The sequence below is a fragment of the Rhodotorula paludigena genome (genome assembly GCF_050403205.1).
Source record: "Rhodotorula paludigena JCM10292 DNA, Rt_paludigena_JCM10292v1_ctg5, whole genome shotgun sequence".
Lineage (NCBI taxonomy): Eukaryota > Fungi > Basidiomycota > Microbotryomycetes > Sporidiobolales > Sporidiobolaceae > Rhodotorula > Rhodotorula paludigena.
Genome location: NW_027481453.1, coordinates 1 through 15,728, shown reverse-complemented (window position 1 = coordinate 15,728; position 15,728 = coordinate 1). Strand labels below are relative to the sequence as shown.

The 15,728-nt window shown below is 66.8% G+C and overlaps 5 protein-coding genes across 5 annotated transcripts; 3 read left to right on the top strand and 2 right to left on the bottom strand.

Annotated features, from left to right (window-relative positions):
• Window positions 1-49: 49 nt before the first annotated feature.
• Window positions 50-2,134, bottom strand: JCM10292_007387 (uncharacterized protein; the record flags this gene model as incomplete). Its single annotated transcript, XM_076646476.1, has 1 exon — window positions 50-2,134. The coding sequence occupies one exon, from the start codon at window positions 2,132-2,134 to the stop codon at window positions 50-52; it is 2,085 nt and encodes a 694-aa protein (XP_076507718.1).
• A 192-nt stretch (window positions 2,135-2,326) lies between these two features.
• On the top strand, window positions 2,327-6,630 carry JCM10292_007386 (uncharacterized protein; the record flags this gene model as incomplete). Its single annotated transcript, XM_076646475.1, has 5 exons — window positions 2,327-3,073; window positions 3,136-4,083; window positions 4,148-5,180; window positions 5,243-5,886; window positions 5,947-6,630. 5 exons carry the CDS (start codon window positions 2,327-2,329, stop codon window positions 6,628-6,630), a joined length of 4,056 nt encoding a protein of 1,351 aa, XP_076507717.1.
• A 570-nt stretch (window positions 6,631-7,200) lies between these two features.
• Window positions 7,201-8,806, top strand: JCM10292_007385 (uncharacterized protein; the record flags this gene model as incomplete). Its single annotated transcript, XM_076646474.1, has 5 exons — window positions 7,201-7,211; window positions 7,291-8,038; window positions 8,132-8,330; window positions 8,486-8,550; window positions 8,675-8,806. 5 exons carry the CDS (start codon window positions 7,201-7,203, stop codon window positions 8,804-8,806), a joined length of 1,155 nt encoding a protein of 384 aa, XP_076507716.1.
• A 572-nt stretch (window positions 8,807-9,378) lies between these two features.
• JCM10292_007384 (uncharacterized protein) lies at window positions 9,379-13,581 on the top strand (the record flags this gene model as incomplete). The annotated part of the gene is made up of 4 exons (XM_076646473.1): window positions 9,379-9,450; window positions 9,516-12,075; window positions 12,136-13,388; window positions 13,468-13,581. The coding sequence occupies 4 exons, from the start codon at window positions 9,379-9,381 to the stop codon at window positions 13,579-13,581; spliced, it is 3,999 nt and encodes a 1,332-aa protein (XP_076507715.1).
• A 267-nt stretch (window positions 13,582-13,848) lies between these two features.
• On the bottom strand, window positions 13,849-15,582 carry JCM10292_007383 (uncharacterized protein; the record flags this gene model as incomplete). Its single annotated transcript, XM_076646472.1, has 3 exons — window positions 13,849-15,117; window positions 15,175-15,480; window positions 15,535-15,582. The coding sequence occupies 3 exons, from the start codon at window positions 15,580-15,582 to the stop codon at window positions 13,849-13,851; spliced, it is 1,623 nt and encodes a 540-aa protein (XP_076507714.1).
• Between the last annotated feature and the right edge of the window lie 146 nt (window positions 15,583-15,728).

Sequence of the window (15,728 nt, the reverse complement as noted above, 5' to 3'; positions counted from 1 at the left end):
CGCACTCTGTGAACCTTGCACTGCGTATTTTTCATTCGATACACACAAGCTACTTCTTGCCACCTGCGCCTCCTCCCTCGAGCGCCCTGACAAACGCGTCGAGCGCCGCGCTCATCTCCCTCACCTTGCCCGCATCGCGCTCGACGCGCCGCAAGCTCTCGCCAAACGCCTTCTCCTCGGCCTTGGCCTCGCCGCCCTTTGCGGTCCGCAGCGCAGCGACGAGCGCCGCAGCGCTGTCGACGACCTCTGCAGCTGCGGCCGAGGAGGACGCGATGAGGCCCCGAGCGGCGGCGACGTCCGCCTTGGCCGGAGCGCGCGACGCCGGCGCGGCGGCGGCGGAGGAAGAGCGGAAGAGCGACGAGCCCTTTGCGGGCGCCGAGAGCGCCGAGAGCGCGAGGGTGCATTCGGCGAGGTGCGACTCGAGCGCGGCGGTGCGCGTCTCGTAGAAGAGGGTTGAGAGCGCGCGCGAGAGGAGCGCGGGCGGGATGGGACGCATGTCGGCGAGGAGGGCGGGCGAGGACGAGGAGGAGGGGAGGAGCGAGCGCGCGTAGAGGAGCGAGGCGGACTGGAGAGACTGCGCGGACGCGAGAGACGAGGGAGAGGGAGAGGCGGGAGAGGGGGAGGAAGACGCAGGTGCGTCCTTCCGCCGCGCGTGGAACGTCTCGAGCGAGACGAGCGACGAGAGGAGCGCGCGCTGCGTCGACGCGCTGAAGAGGGGCTGGGCGGACGGGTCGCGCGGCGCGGACGCGTGCGACACGAGCGCGAGGAGGTGCTGCAGCTCGGGCGAGAGCTGCGCGGACGAGGCGAACGGCGGAAGGGCGGGGAGAGTCGAGCCGGGAGCGACGGCCGCAGTCGGGCTGGGCGGGACCGCAGGCGGGTGCGACCGCGCCCAAAAGCCGAAGAAGGACGATGACGGCGAGACGTGCTTCGTCGCCGCGGCGGGGTCGTCGGGTTTGCCGGGCACAAGCGTGTCGAGCGCCTTGCCCTTGAGGCTCTGGCCTTCGGCCTGCGCGAGCACAGGGACAAGGCCGCCGAGGAACCACCCCTCGGCCTTTGTGTTCTCGAAGCGGCGCTCGTCGCTGCCCTCGCGCCAGTGGTCGGCGATGCGCGCGCTCAGCTCGCCGAGCTTGCGCGTCGCGAGGAGCTTCTCACGCCGCTCCCACTCGGCGTCGGCCCTGCGCTCGGTCGCGCTCGTCGGGCTCGCCTCGAGCGCGTAGTAGATGCGCTCCCAGCCTTCGCGCGCCTCCTCGAGCTTGAACCTCCCGCCGATGCGCTCGCGCACGCCGGCGAGGCGCTCCTCGAGCTCGACGGCCGCGCGATCGACGCCGCCCTGGTCGACGTGGCTCTCCCACGCGGCCGAGTCGACGAGCGAGATGCCCTTGTTGGCTGCGCGCTCGAGCGCATACGCGAGGTAGCGCTCGGCGAGGAGCCACCCGGCGTCGCTCACCTGCCGGCCGCGCGACGCGGCCTCGTCCCGCGCGCCGATCATGTCGCCGCCCATGCGCGCGACGCCAAACGGGCTCGCAGAGGTCGCGGCGGGACCATGCGCCGCGACGGGCGAGGCGACGAGGCCGGCGCCCCAGTTCTGCGAGATCCACGCGCCGCGGATGGCTGCGCGGGCAAAGACGCCGAGGCGCGGGTCGGTGCCGCCGCGCTTGGCGGTGTGCAGGCCGCTCCAGCCTTCGCGCTCGGCGAGCCAGTCGTCGGGATCGTCGGTGCCCGGATCGAGGGCCGAGGACGAGGGCGCGGCGAGCTCGACGTGCTCGACGTACTGGTGGACGGCTACGACTGCGCCGACGGTGGAGAGGACGATGAAGACGGAGCCGTAGACGGCGTAGCGGAATAGGGACGAGAAGAAGGAGGCGGTGTGGAGGAGGGGCGAGGCATAGTCCTCGACGGGGAGGTTGGTGGGCGGGAGAGGCTCGAGGGGCTTGCTCGAGTCGACGCGCTGCTGCTCCTCGAGTGACGGCGGGGGCGGGGCGGGGGCAGGCTCGGGGGTGGTGAAAGTCGGAGGCCGCGCAACGAGGCGAGGCGGGGACGACGAGAGCAAGCGCACAGAGAGTGGGAGAGCGGCGAGAGCAGGCACGGGCAGAGCCACACGTCTCCGCTGGGCAGTCCTGACGGAGCGCAGCATGGCTTGCGAGCGTGCAGAGAGCGGCAAAGGCGCGAGAGATGGAGGGACGAGGCGGTGCTGCCGGTAATCGCAGCGAGTTGTATTGCTCGATACATTTGCTCTGTAGTCTCTGGCTTGAGCTTCGGCCTAGTCGCCATCAGAATCTCCATCTCTCCGTCTCGGTTCCTCCGTCTCCCTCTGCCCGCGTCGAGCATGGCAAAGGGCAAACGCACACAGCCTGCCCAGCCCGAGCTGGCAGCGGCAGCAGCAACACCAGCAGCACCACCGCCCGCGCCCGCAGGAGGGCGCCAGAGCATCCTCCCGCTCTTCCCGCTCCTCTCGAGCCACAACGCCGCGACCAGGCTCGACGCAGCCGCACAGCTCGTCCAGGTCCTGCCCCTCGCGGCCACCGCCCCTTCGGACCCCGACACGCCCTATGCGCTCAAGCGTCTCATCGCCGGTCTCGCCTCGAGCAACGAGGCCGCTCGCCAGGGCTTCGCCGTTGCGCTCGCGCAGCTCGTGAGCCTCTTGCCCGCCGATTCGGACCTCGCAGCGCGCGTCCTCCCGCAGCTCATCGACGCGACCACCCCCAAGGCCGGCACCGACGCCCGCGAGGAGCGCGACCTCCTCTTTGCCCGCCTCATGGGCCTTCACGCCCTCGTCCGCGCCGGCGTGCTCGTCCGCAGCGAGGGCAAGACGGCCGCGGACGGCGAAAACTGGAAGGAGGTCGTCCAGGCCCTCGTCACCCTCGCCAACAAGAAGACCTGGATCCGCGAGCCGGCGTACTGGGTCGTGTGTGAGGCGCTCGGAGCCCTTCTCGAGGCGCCAGAGCAGCTGTCGTGGAAGGACGAAGTCGTGCGGTGGGCCGTGCAGCGCCTCGTGGGCGACGCTCGCGAGAAGGCGCGCGGGTTCACCCCCGAGAAGGTTGCCGTTGTCCTCGTGCTCCAGGCGCACGGTGTCGTGCGTTGTCTCCCTTCATCAAGCGTCGTTGGAGCTCTTTAGCTGACAAGATTGCCCCGCAGGATGCCGACTGGACCTCGCTCCTCGCGCCGACCTTCCCTTCGGGCTCGCTCCTCTCCCGATCATCCCTCTCAGCCCTCGCAACCGCGCTTCGCGGCGCGTCCTCCGCTGCAGCGGACGGTCCGTCGAGCGGGCCGAAGCAGGGCTCGAACGCGGTCAAGACGGCCAAGGGTGCCGCCGCCCCCGCACCTGGCCAGGCGCCGCACTTCGTCTGGAACCTCCTCGCCGACGCCTTCTTCTCACCCTCCGCGTCGTCGTCGAACGTCGTCGACCGCGTCCCCTTCACCGCCTTTTGGTCGGCGTGCATCGACAACTCGCTCTTCGCGTCGTCGTCTCTCCCGCTCAAGGCGCTCGGCTTCTCCCTCATCCAGCTCTTCCTCCCGCTCGTCCCGGCCTCGGACGTCCCCGCGCTCCTCAGCCCTCACGCGATCCACGTCCTTGCAAACCACCTCCGACGCGAGACGTCGGGCTCGGGCGGCGAAAAGACGCTCTCGCGCGTCGCCGACAAGCTCGTCTCGTCCGTCCTCCCGGCCTTCTTCGCCTCGTCCGACGCAGGGCGCGCCGCCGCGCTCCCCGTGCTCAAGAAGCTCGTGAGCCCGCCCGAGTCGCAGCACAACGCGTTCGAGCCCAAGGTCCTCGAGCGCCTCGTCGTCAAGCTCCCGCTCGCCGGCACGCGCGGCTGGGTCGCTCACCTCCGCAGCGTCGTCCTTGCGCCGGCCCTCGCCGAGGCGCAGGACGACGCGGCGATGGAGGGCGAGGGAGAGGGCGGAGACGATGCGCAGACGCGCGACAAGGCAGTCGCGGCGCAGCGCAACTGGGCGCTCGACCAGCTCCTGTTTGTCGTGCGCAACGCCTCGGTCGAGAAGGACGACGACCTCGTCAAGGGTTTGCTCGAGTTCCTCGCGGTTGTCGGCTGGTTCGACGTCAAGAAGGAGGCGAGCAAGGGTGCTGTGCGTCTGGACTCTCCCCCACCCGCCACTGCAGTCTACTGACGCTCTCCCTCTGCACTCACAGCGCTCGTACGTCGCCGCGACCCCTCTCGCGCCTTCGCACCGCCAGTCCGCCCGCACCCGCTTCTTCTCGATCCTCGCCTCGCTCCTTACCGCGCCCGCCCCGCTCGGCGGCGCCGCATGGCTCGCACGCGCGCTCGCACTGCTCGACAACCTCGCCGCTGACACCAAGCACTTCTCGCGCGCCGCCGACGACGAGGAGGACGATGACGAAGAGGACGAGGTTGAGGGCAAGGCGCTCGACACACGCCTCCAGGCGCTTCATGCGGCGCTCGTCCCCGGCAAGAAGGACGACGAGTCGCTCGCGCGCGTCAAGGCCGCTGCGCGCGCGCTCGTCGAGGGCGTCAGGCTCGTCGCGTGGGACGAGGGCGCCGACGAGGCGAGCGACGTGCTCGAAGGCGCGGTTGACGCCGTCGAGGCGCTCGTGCCGGCGCTCAAGGGCGACGGGGCGGGCGCGGACGACGACGACGAGGAGGACGACGAGGACGAGAAGCCCGAGCCGACGACCGTCGTCATGGATGTCCTGCTTGCGCTGCTGCGCCGCCCGAGCGCGTTCGTCAAGGCGTTCACGGGCCCGATCGTCCTCAAGGGCCTCGCAGAGGAGGTCGGGCTTCAGGCCGTCGAGCTCCTGCGGGACATTGTCGCGCCCGAAGACGAGGCGCCCGAGGACGAGGACGAGGAGCAGGAGGACGGCGCCGAGGGCGCGGCCGACGCGAAGAAGGGCAAGAAGCAGGACAAGGCGAAGGCTCCTGCTGCCGAGGATGACAGCGAGGACGACGACGACGAGGATGCCGACTCGTCCGACGATGAGGACGTCGAGATTGACGAGGCGTTCAAGAATGAGCTCCTCGCCGCGCTGGAGGCGGGTGGGATGGGCGTTCCTGGCGCCGACGGGTCGGACGACGATGAGGACGAGGAGATGGAGGGTGGCGACGAGAGCGAGGAGGAGCTCCTGGATGACGATGCCATGCTTGCGCTCGACGAGCGCCTCGCCGACATCTTCCGTGCCAACGGCGGCGGGCGCAAGAGCAAGAAACGTGCGTTGCCTTCCTGCGTCGAGTCTCTGCTGCAACGCACTGACGGATCCTTGGTCATACAGGCGATCGCCAGGACGACCTGCACTACCGCCTCCGCTGCCTCGATCTCTTCGACGTGCTTGCCCACACCAAGGCGTCGTCTGCTCTCCTCATCCCGCTCTATGTCCCTCTCTTCAACCTCATCCGCACCGCTTCCTCCGCCGTCGAGTCCGAGCTGCAGACCAAGGCATCCAAGCTCCTCCGCTTCCTCGTCCAGCCGCGCAAGACGGCTGACGCCGCTGCGCTCGTCGAGCCGAGCGACGAGTCGTCGCACGCGGCGCTCGAGGCGCTCGAGGACCTCTTCCGCGCTGCCGCCAGCACCGACGACGCGTCGCTTGCACCGCTCTGCGCCCAGGTAGCCGTCGCGCTCACCAAGGCCGCCATCGCGCTCTCGCCCGCTGCGTCCCTTGCGCATGCGCAGGAGCACATCGCCGAGCTTGCCGCCGTCTCGTTCGAGAAGTACCTCACGACCAAGAATGCAAAGACGCGTGTGCAGCCGGCGCTTACGGTCGAGCTTGCCAAGCGCGCGCCCGCGGCAGTGTGGGGCATGCTTGCCCGAGTGGTCGAGCTTGCCGGCGGTGATGGCAAGGGCGAGAAGGTCAATGCGTTCAGGCGGATGCAGGCATTCGAGCTTGCGCAGACCCTCTTCACCAGCTTCGCCAACCTGGTGCGTCGAGACATCCCGCCTTTTGCTTGGGACCTACCTGACCCACAAACTGTTTTGCAGAAGACCGCCGAGTCGAAGACTGCCGTTCTCGCCGAGATCCCCTCGTACCGCTCCGCCCTCTACTCCGCTATCTCGACCTCGCTCACGTCTGCCACGCCCGAGTTTGACGCTGCTCGCTTGAAGACGCTCACAAAGCAGGCTCTGTCGTCCGCACGGCAGACGGTGCAGCTCTCGTCGCAGGCCGACGCGGCCAAGCTCTGGCGGCCGGTCGAGTGGGCCGCGCTCGTCTCGCAGGCGCAGGGCAGCGAGCGCTTCAAGGGTGCCGTCGGCGTGCACACGCTGCTCAAGCAGCTCGTCGGCGTATTCGGCGGGTCGGTCGAGGAGGCGGCCAAGCCCGCTGGCGGCAAGAAGGACAAGAAGCGCAAGGCGGGCGCCCAGGCGGCGCAGGCGGCCGAGACGCAGGGCACGCCGGCGAAGAAGGCCAAGTCGGCTGCTTCGCCTGCGGGCAAGTCCGCGTCGGCTAGCAAGGGCAAGAAGCAGCCGCCTGCGCCAGCTGTCAACCCCGAGTCCGAGGTGCAGGACGAGTCGGTCGAGGCCGCGGATGACGGCGTGCAGGGCGGCGATGTCTCGATGGCGCTTACCGACGACGGCGCGACACCGTCGAAGAAGCAGCGGTCTGCGGCAGGTGGGTCGGCGAAGAAGGAGAAGAAGCGCCGACGCGAGTCGGCAGCAGGCAAGGCATGAGATGGGGCGGTTTCTAGATTGTATTCTTTGTACGGGTGTCTGCATTGTCCTGCATTGTGTACTTCGACTCTCTGCCTTACTCGTCGCATCCACGGAGAAACGCGAAAGTCCGCCGTCATCATTCACCTGCCAGCCGCCCCGCTCAGCCTCTTTAACCTTCGCCTCGCTCACTCCTTGATCCTTCCGGTTGCCGGGCCCGCACTGCCCGAGCTCACCCTGTCGGCCACGCCTCCCCGTCGCCGTCCCAGCGTCGGTCCCGCCGACACGGCAGCGGAACCTCTGATCGACGCTGCCTCGTCGACGAGCTTCTCGCTGCCGTCCGGCTCGGTTCCGCAGCGCTCAACCTTTGCGAGCAATCAACACAACTCGACGCACAGCCGCGGGCCGAGCACTGTCGGCGCAGATGGGCGCATCAGCTTGACGAAGCGGTCCAAGTCCGAGTCGGGCGAGAAGCTGGGCAAGGTGCGCAACGTGCTGCAGGCGCAGTGGCAGGCGCGGCGAGATTTGCGACCAAAGGGGCTCGCAACGCTGGTCGGCATCTTCCTCACGCTCTACTTGCTCGTCGGTCGCATGTCAGTCTTGTGCTCCATTTCCCGCCTCGCCTCGACCAGGCCCTGTCAGGTCTGCTCAGGTGCCAAATACTGACTTTCCAGGCTGCAGACTACACTGGCATCGCGACACGCCCGTACCCTGCGACGCACTGCACCAGCCCGGTCGTCTCCTCATCAACCTCACCTCCCCACTTCACACGCATTGGCGGCCATTCGCTGAGGACCGCTGTCCACCGTTGCCAAAATATCTACCGGCGCTCTGGGAGCTCACGCATGGCCCAGATCGCGGCTTCCCGCAGTACCAGGCGTCGGTCTTCTCGAAGGAGTACCAGCGCATCGCCGCCGAGCCTCTTCCGCATGCCGTCGTCGCCAAAGCCGCGGCCTCCCCTCCTGCCGACCCGATCCCTTTCCTGCGAAAGCATCGCGCACATCCCCCGACAGTCCTCGTCATCGGCGACTCGGTCGACCGCAACGGTCTCGTCCAGTTCTGCCAGCTCTTTCGCCGAAACGTCACCATCTCGCACTACCACGACATCCGCAAGCACCCGCCGGGCCCGTATCCGGCCGACTTGACCAAGGGGCACGGCCCAAAGTTCGAAGGGTGGGACCAGCGCGGCCTGATGCACCGCTGCGAGGTCCCGTACCATGACGGGTCGGGTGTCGCCATGCGCGTCGTCAACGGCTTCCACTACGGCATGGATGCACTCGACGAGTTCAACACGCCCGATCACACCGACTGGCACGCGCCCGGGAAAATTGAAACTCGCATCGACGAGCTTGTCGTGCCGGCGATCGAGCAGCTGGGCGGCACCGACAAGGTCGACGTCGTGCAGATCCACAGCGGGATGTGGGATCTGGTGCGTTGACCGCAGTTTTCTTCCTTCCTCTCAGCGAAACTGACTCCTCTCGCCGCGTCTATCCTCTCCGGCCGCATCTACGCCGTGCTGCAGGCGCTCTTCGGCATGCAAGACGACAAGACCAAGTGGTCCCTCACAGTCCCGCTCACGCCCGAGCAGCTCGCGTGGTGGCAGGAGCGCATGCGGCATACGATCTACCACGTCCGCCAGCGCTTCCCCAAGGCCCGGCTCGTCTTCCGCAAGTTGCATCGCACGGACGATGCCGTGGCAGGGACGCAGTACATTACCAACTGTGCGTCTTGCGTTCCTTTGTGGCCTTTCAGCACGCTTTGCGATCAGCATATTTCAGAGATCAAGACGTACTGACCTGTCGCTCTTGCAGTGTGAGCTTGCACTTCCCACAAGTGCCGCCGTTGCGATCGTTTTGCTGATTTGCAATGCTCGCAGGCGAGTGCACCAGCTGCGACACCTGCAGGAAGAGGTCGCACGCTCCGAGGGACTGCCCATCTTCGGTAAGCATCCCGCATGCCTTCCCTCACGAAAGGCCCCTGCGACTGCGTTGTCCTCTGATCACTGACACGCCTCCGTTTCGGCCTCTCTCCCTCAGACTTCGGGCACGTCCTCGAGGGGTATCAGTACTTCCAGGAGAAGGTGCACCCTCTCCTCGTCCCGGGCGGCGTGACGTACGCGCACAACCTCGTGCACCAGCTGCGGCTGGCGCTAGAGAGCCGCAAGAGCTGGCGGAGGGGCTGGCTGTGGGATTCGTAGTCGTGTCAGAACAGCGCTACAACTTCTCAATACCATTTGCCTTGTGCTGATGTCGTTGATAATGTTGCGACGCGGCATTTACTATATGTCGATCATAAAGATGGCAAGCAAGCGATCGCGGATCCGTCGGTAGCAATCCACTTCGAAACGAGAGCCCCCTCTCCTTCGGCGTTTTCCCGCCTTGTCCCCTGATCCTCCCGCCTTGCTGCACCGCCAGCACATCCGTGCAATCCCTTCCCAGCCTGTGCTGTACATTCATTCGCGCCCCGCTTCCAGGTGAGGCTTTCCCCTCCTTCCATCGCTGCTGCTCCGCCGGGTCCCCGGAATCGGCGACTTTGTGCATGCACGCATCGTCTCGCCGCGGTGTGGGCGGCGTACCATTGGGCGTGTACGAGGCCATTGGGCTTGTCGCGCGTCCCACCGACGGACTCGACCGCTTGCCTTCGTGCGATTCGGTCATTCGCATGGCTGACCTCGCCCCACTTCGATCTTCGCGTGACAGCCTCTCCCGCGACTCGCCGCTCTGGTGAATCCTTGCGCGCGTCTCAGACCGCTGTAAGATGAGTGTGGGGATGCAGCAGAGCCGTACGAGCGAGGGGAGGCACGGCAAAGGCGATCCGGACACTTCGCCTGAGTTCGAGTTTGTGCGCAGCCTGCCCATCTCCTACTGCGCGAAGCCCTCCAAATTGACTTGCTCGGAGCTTTGCAGACTTTCCTTCGGCCGGCGCACCAGCAGCGGACTCTCGCTCGGCCCGCCTCCTCCTATGTCCTCCGTCCCACTTCGCCCGAACCTTCGCCGTCTCCCGTATCCTTCAGTCCGCCGATCGTTCCCTCTGCTACTCAGCAGAGTCGGTCCAGCGCACCGCTTGCATCGCCAAAGCCGCTCAGGCAGGGGGCGCCGCGTCTCGGGGGTCTCGGACTGGGAGGAATTGGCGCGACATCGACGGCGCGGTCAAAGTCGCAGCCGCGTCATGCACCTTCACACACCGAAGGAGTCCCGTCTACACGCGGGCTAACAGCATCTCCGTCCGCGTCGAAGCCGCCTCTGCCGCCTCGCTCTGTCCTCTCCGTCTCGGCCCCTGCGCCACGGCCATCTTCCACTCCCCCTTCCGACCTTGCGCCCAGCCCGGCCAATCTCCCTCAGCGTCCCTTCTTGTCGCCTGAGCTGGACAAGCCGACCGCTCGACCAGGCACGTTTGCGCTCGACTCGCATGCGGCGCCTGATCGGACGCTGAAGGCGTCATCGACCTCGAGCCGCGGAAGCAGTACGAGCAGGAGCAGGGCGCCGCCTCATGTCGCTGTTGGGACCGACACTACCTCCACGGAAAAAGCGGAGGAGGCGCCGGAGGAGGAGGACCACACCTCGCCTCAACTCGACGAGCCTGAATGGCTGCACAGCTCGCCCGAAACGGACCGCGACGGTTTCGGCTTCGTAGCAGTCGCGGGTCCACTCTCGACGGGCCCGGATCACAAGCCGCAGCTCCCTCTGGCGACTTCGGAACCGGACGCGCTCGCCTCGGCCCCAAGCGGTCGAAACGATTCACTCGACGACGACGAAGAAGTCGAAGAGCTGGCGTCTCCGCCAGCCTCGTCAAGCGGCTCGGATGCTGGCGACGACGATTTTGACGATGCGCGTTCCGTCATTGCTCCATCTGTCGTGGGCGAGTCCTCCACGCCCAAGGCCCGTTACGAAGACGACGCACAGTCCGATGCCAGTCTGGACGACAGCGACTCGGACCCCGAGCACGACGAAGACAAGACCGTTCCCGTTCGGGTCGCGCATTTGCCGGAGGAAGTCATCGTCGACGAGACTACTCCGCCAGCATCACTCGATCCTGCTTCAATCGAAGCGGTCGAACCAGCTCCGGACCAGCGGTCAAACTTCAGCGCGTCCTTCTCCGCGCCACTTCTGTCTGCAGCACTGCTCGCCCGGGCGGAGAAGTCGCCCTCGCCTGCTCAATCTGAGCACGGAGGCGTCGAGGAGGCCGACGATTTTGGCAACGACGACGAGCCCGCTCGCGATCACGCAGTCGCGCCGGACGTCGCCTCGCCTAAGCATTTGGATGAGGTGGCGGGCAACAACGGCATGGACGCGGCGCAGCAGGAGGCAGCTTCCGCCTATCCCTCCCCGCCGTCCTCGCCGGACGCCTCGCTCGAAACAACTCTACCGAGCGTGCCGGCATCCGCCGACGCCGCCGACCAGCATCAATCGCCCTCGCAGGATGTCACACAAGCTAATACTGGCTTGTCGGAGGCAGCGCCGCCCCCTTTCGTGACACCGACCGTTTCGCGCTCAACCGTCTCTCCGCCAAGCTCCCCTCGCCATCCCACGCACAGTCCGCCTCTCTCGCCGCAGCTGAGTACCTACCAAGGGCTCGGTTTGCGCCTTCCTTCGTCACTCGCGGGTGGCAAGCGGCGCTCGTCGACGGTTTTGCCCGCTTCGCCGCCCATCTCGCCCGCGATGGTCGACCTCTCGCTGCCGAACTTGCAGCAGCCGCTCACGGAGGAGATCACGCCCGAGTCTGGAGAGGAAGCTCCTCAGCCGAATGTGCAGTCCGTGGATGCGGCCGAGGCGGAGCACGTCGGGTCGGAGAAGGACGAGGATGACCTTCTCAGGTCGCCCTCACCCCATTCCGTCATCGAGCGCGATTATGCACACTCTTCGCCGCTCAGTACGCCTTCGACAACTTCCGAAGATGGTCCAATCACCACGCCTGGTCTGGAGGAGCGCGTCCTATCTACGCCGGTGTTCGACTCCGACTCGGAGGGTGAAGATGAGGACGAGCGCGAGGTACCAAACTTCGACGATGCCTCGAGCAGCTCCTCGACGTTCCACTCCCCCGCTCTGACCGCTCGCGACGCTGGCTCCGACTCTGAATTCGCCGAGACGCCTGCCCTCCCGGAACCGGTCCAGCCGCTCCTCGACGATCTCTCGACCTCGTCTCCTCCCGCAGTGCCCGCCGAGCTCCCGAGTAGCACGGCAGTCGATGTGGGCGTCGCGGTCGCGGGCGCGCTTGTCATGGGCGGCCTAGCTGTCGGGCAGTCGGCCTGGCGCGGGCTGTCGAGCTGGGCGTGGCGCTCGAGCGAGCCAGGGACGTCCAAGGAGATCGCAAACGTCAAGAGCGAGCCTGAACGGGAGAGGAGCCAGATGGAGTTGCCCGAGGAGGACAAGGACGACGGTGTTAAGGCCAAGGATACACACCCGCCCGTGCCCGAGTCGTCGGTCCTGTCAACTGAGTGGGGTGACACCGAGTTCGACGCTCCCGAAGGTGCATCGACCCTACTTCTCTCCTCGTTTACAACACCCTGCTAACTTGTACGAACTCCAGGCTTCCTCGAGGAGTTCAAGCGCGCCATGGCCGAGATCGGCGCAGAGCAGCTCGCTCTCGACGACGCCGCAGAGCAGAGCGCACAGCAGGCTGCGTACCTCGCAGCCTCGCGCCAACACGACGAGGCGACCGAAGGCGAGGTGGCAGCAGCATCCGATGGATCGACAGCGTCGCCCGCCTCGTCCGTCCGCGCACCCGTCTTTCCCTCGGCCGGCAACCGTCGGAGCCGCCCAGCTTCCGTCTTTTCGGACTCGAACGGTTCGATCAAGGCGGGCCGCATGCAGCAGCCGCTTACACTTGCCGAGACCCGCAGCGGCGACCCAGACGAGGAGCTCGACGCGCTGGACCGCATGCTGGCAGCGTCGGTATGGGAGCCCACGCCGGCCGTTCGAGGGTCGCCAAGATCGCCGCAAATGTACGACACAGGCTCTTCAAATTTCGGCTTCGCGCCCCCTCCTGGCTTGACGGGCAGCACGCCGCTTTCCCGCACGCTCTCGCCTGCGTCGTCCAGTTTGTCCCGTTCGTCGGTCGGAACACCGTCCCTCGCCTCAACAGAAACACCGTCGAAGCAGCAAAGCGAGACGACGACCCCCTCGCGCACCAGCCGCGGCTTCTTCCGCTTCGCATCGCCCGCTCCTCCAGCTAAGTCGAGCAAGATCAAGAAGAAGGATAAGCAGGCGCCAGTGTCGCCGTCCACCTCGCCGCGCTCCATCGTCTCGCTGCCTTCCATCGACGAGGACGCCACATCTGGGCACAGCAAGCGCTCGTCGACGGAAAAGGCGAAACGGCGACGGTCATTCTTCGGCGGCGGGTCCAAGGCCCCACCTGTCCCGTCCATCGAGTCGCAGATCGCCAGCCCGACGTACGTGCATTACGGGACGACTGTGTCCAAGGCGAAGCGGCGCGACTCGAGCGCCTCGTCCATTGCGGCGGACCTGTACGCATCGCGCGACCCAATCCTCCTGCCCGGCCAGCCTGTCTCGTCCTCGTCCCTCGCTTCCCCGGCCTCGCCTACCATTCTGTCGCCCTCGACGCCTCTCGCCTCTCCCGCGCGTCGGTCGAGCTTGCGCAGCGCGAGCCTGTCGCCTTCGGCTCCGGTCGAAAGCAAGCTCTACCGAGTCCGCTTCGCCAACGCGACGCGCGGACTCGGGTTGCGCTCCGTCGCGGATGACGAGGCCGAGCGCGGCGGAGAGGATGTCGCGCTGAAGTGGATCGGCGTGGGAAGGGGCAGGTACGGTATCTTGACGATCAAGGTGCGCATTGCTCTGTTCACTGCTTCACCTGACTTTTCAAGACTTCAGCTGACGCTTTACAATCTCATTACTTGTGCAGGAGGGCCAGCAGATGGACCTGCTTTACGAGCGCCAGGCGGCACAGATCAAGGGTCGTTGGCGCGCCTTCGGCTCGGAGCAGAGTCGCGACTGGGCCAACGTGCGCATCGACTGATGCGCTCATGCGCTCGGCGATAAATCAGCAAGCTCGCACGGGAGGACGTATCGAACGTGCTCGCGGCGCTCTTGTCACTTGTACGAACCTCTTCCCCTTTCTGTCGTAAGAACAGACTGCAAACGTGTAACAATGTGCATAACACCACAACGACACACCGAGAGCGCGGTGAGCGATAACAAGAGATTTGGATACAGCAAGAAGTGCGGGTTGCGACGAGATGGTGTAGAGATGCGGCATGCGATTCGCGTCGTGCTCGTCACTGTTTTACGGTGGACCTGGCAATGTCGTTGCTGCCGCCGCCGCCGAGGCCGCCGCCGCAGCGGCAGCCGCCTTGACACTTGTGCTGAGCCGCTCGAGGTCAAACTCGAGGAAAGACCAGCCCTCGTCCCCCTCGACAGGCGAAGTCTCCGAGGTCTCCTCGTCCTCATCCTCGCCGGACTCCCGCTCCGAGCCCTCCTGCTCGACGCCATCCTCTCCGACAGCGAGGACATCGAGCGCGAGCTCGAACTCGTCCTTCTCAGTCCTCTTCGGCCGACTAGCACTGCTCTTCCTCCTCGCACGCACTGCGCCGTGCGACTCGTACAGCGGCGGCGAGGGCGGGACAAGCTCGGCCTTGCGCACGACCGCCTCGACGACGTAGCGCACTTCGGCGTCGCCGTCCTGCAGCAGCGCGGGCTTGTACTGCGACTGGTCGACGGGCACGGGCGGGCTCTTCGGCGCTGGAGCAGCGGGAAGAGTGGTGGAGCGCGACTGCGTGCGCGGCACTGTGCGCGGTCGAGCATCGAGATGATCCCCGTCCTCGCCATCCCCGCCGAGGGCCGCGTTCCTCGCCCGTCGAGAAGGGTTGTCCACGCGATGTCGTCGCGGCGGCTTGGGCGGCTTGTTCGGCTTGTCGCGCGGCGCTATCCGCGTCGGGTATGCCGTCTGAAACGACCGCTGCTGCTGCTGCGAGTGCGGGTGCTGATGCTGGTGCAGAGGCACGCCAGCGCGCATCGCCGCCTCGACCTCTGCTTCCTTTCGCAGGCGCCGCGCTTCGCGCTTGGCCCGGCGCAGCTCGGCCTGCTCGTCCGGCGTGCGGTTGCTCGGAAAAGGCGTCGGGCCGCGCACTCGCTCGGGAGGAAAGATCGAGACGGCACCCGTCTGCGCGTCGATCTGCGGCGGCGCGACGGACGTCACGAAGGCGATGTCGTCCGTGTCGAAGGGGACGTTGAACGAGGGGAAGAGGGCAGTGCAGGCGCTCTCGGCGGTACCGGGAGGCGAGGGCGTGCGGCGAGTCGAGCCGCTTCCGCCGAGGCGCACGACGCGCGTGACCTGCACGGCGCCGCCTCCGAGGCCGGCGAGCATCTGGCCGAGCGTGCGCAGCGACTCGGCCATGTCGCTCTCATTGAGGCCGACGAGCGTGCCGTTGTCGAGAATGCCAAGCTCGTAGACGGCCGTGCCGCCACCCTCGACGAGGCGCCACTTGAGCTGCGTGCGCAGCTTCTCGAGACGGTGTAAGCTCGTCGGCGTGAGGAGCTTCAGCTTGTACTCGATCTGGGCGGAGCAAGGCGTGAGTCAGAGTGAACCGCATGACAAACGGAACGGACGGACGTGGCCCTTGTGATCGACCTCCGGCTGCAAGCCGCCTGTCCTGCTCTCGACCACCGTGATCTCCTCAAGCGTCGGCGCCTGTCGGGGCGGGATAAAAGCTGCACCCTTGCCCTTGTCGCGCAGAGCGAGAGTCGTGTCGAACTCGTTGGCGAATCCATCGAGCAGGTCAAAGCCGTCGATGGACGACGGTCGGCGAGTGAAGTTCGTCCCGCTTGTGGAGTCTGTCGGAGTCGTCGGTGTCGAGTCGTCTGGCGTAGGAAGCGAAAGGGGAGAAGGGGTGCCGCCGGACGATCGCGAAAGCCAGGGCTGCGAGTCTGCGAGTGAGCACGGCGCCAACTGCGAGCGGATGCAGGTACGTACGGAAGGTAATCGCGGCGACTCGGACGGATCCTCGCCGAACAAGGTCATCCTGCCAGCCGATGAGCGTGTATGCCGGTGGGGGGGGGGGGGATGGGGGGGGGGGGGGGGGGGGGGGGGGGGGGGGGGGGTGCGGGGCGGGGGGGGGGGGGGCCCGGGGTAAGGCAAGCCAAGTGGGGGCAAGGTAAATGGGGGCG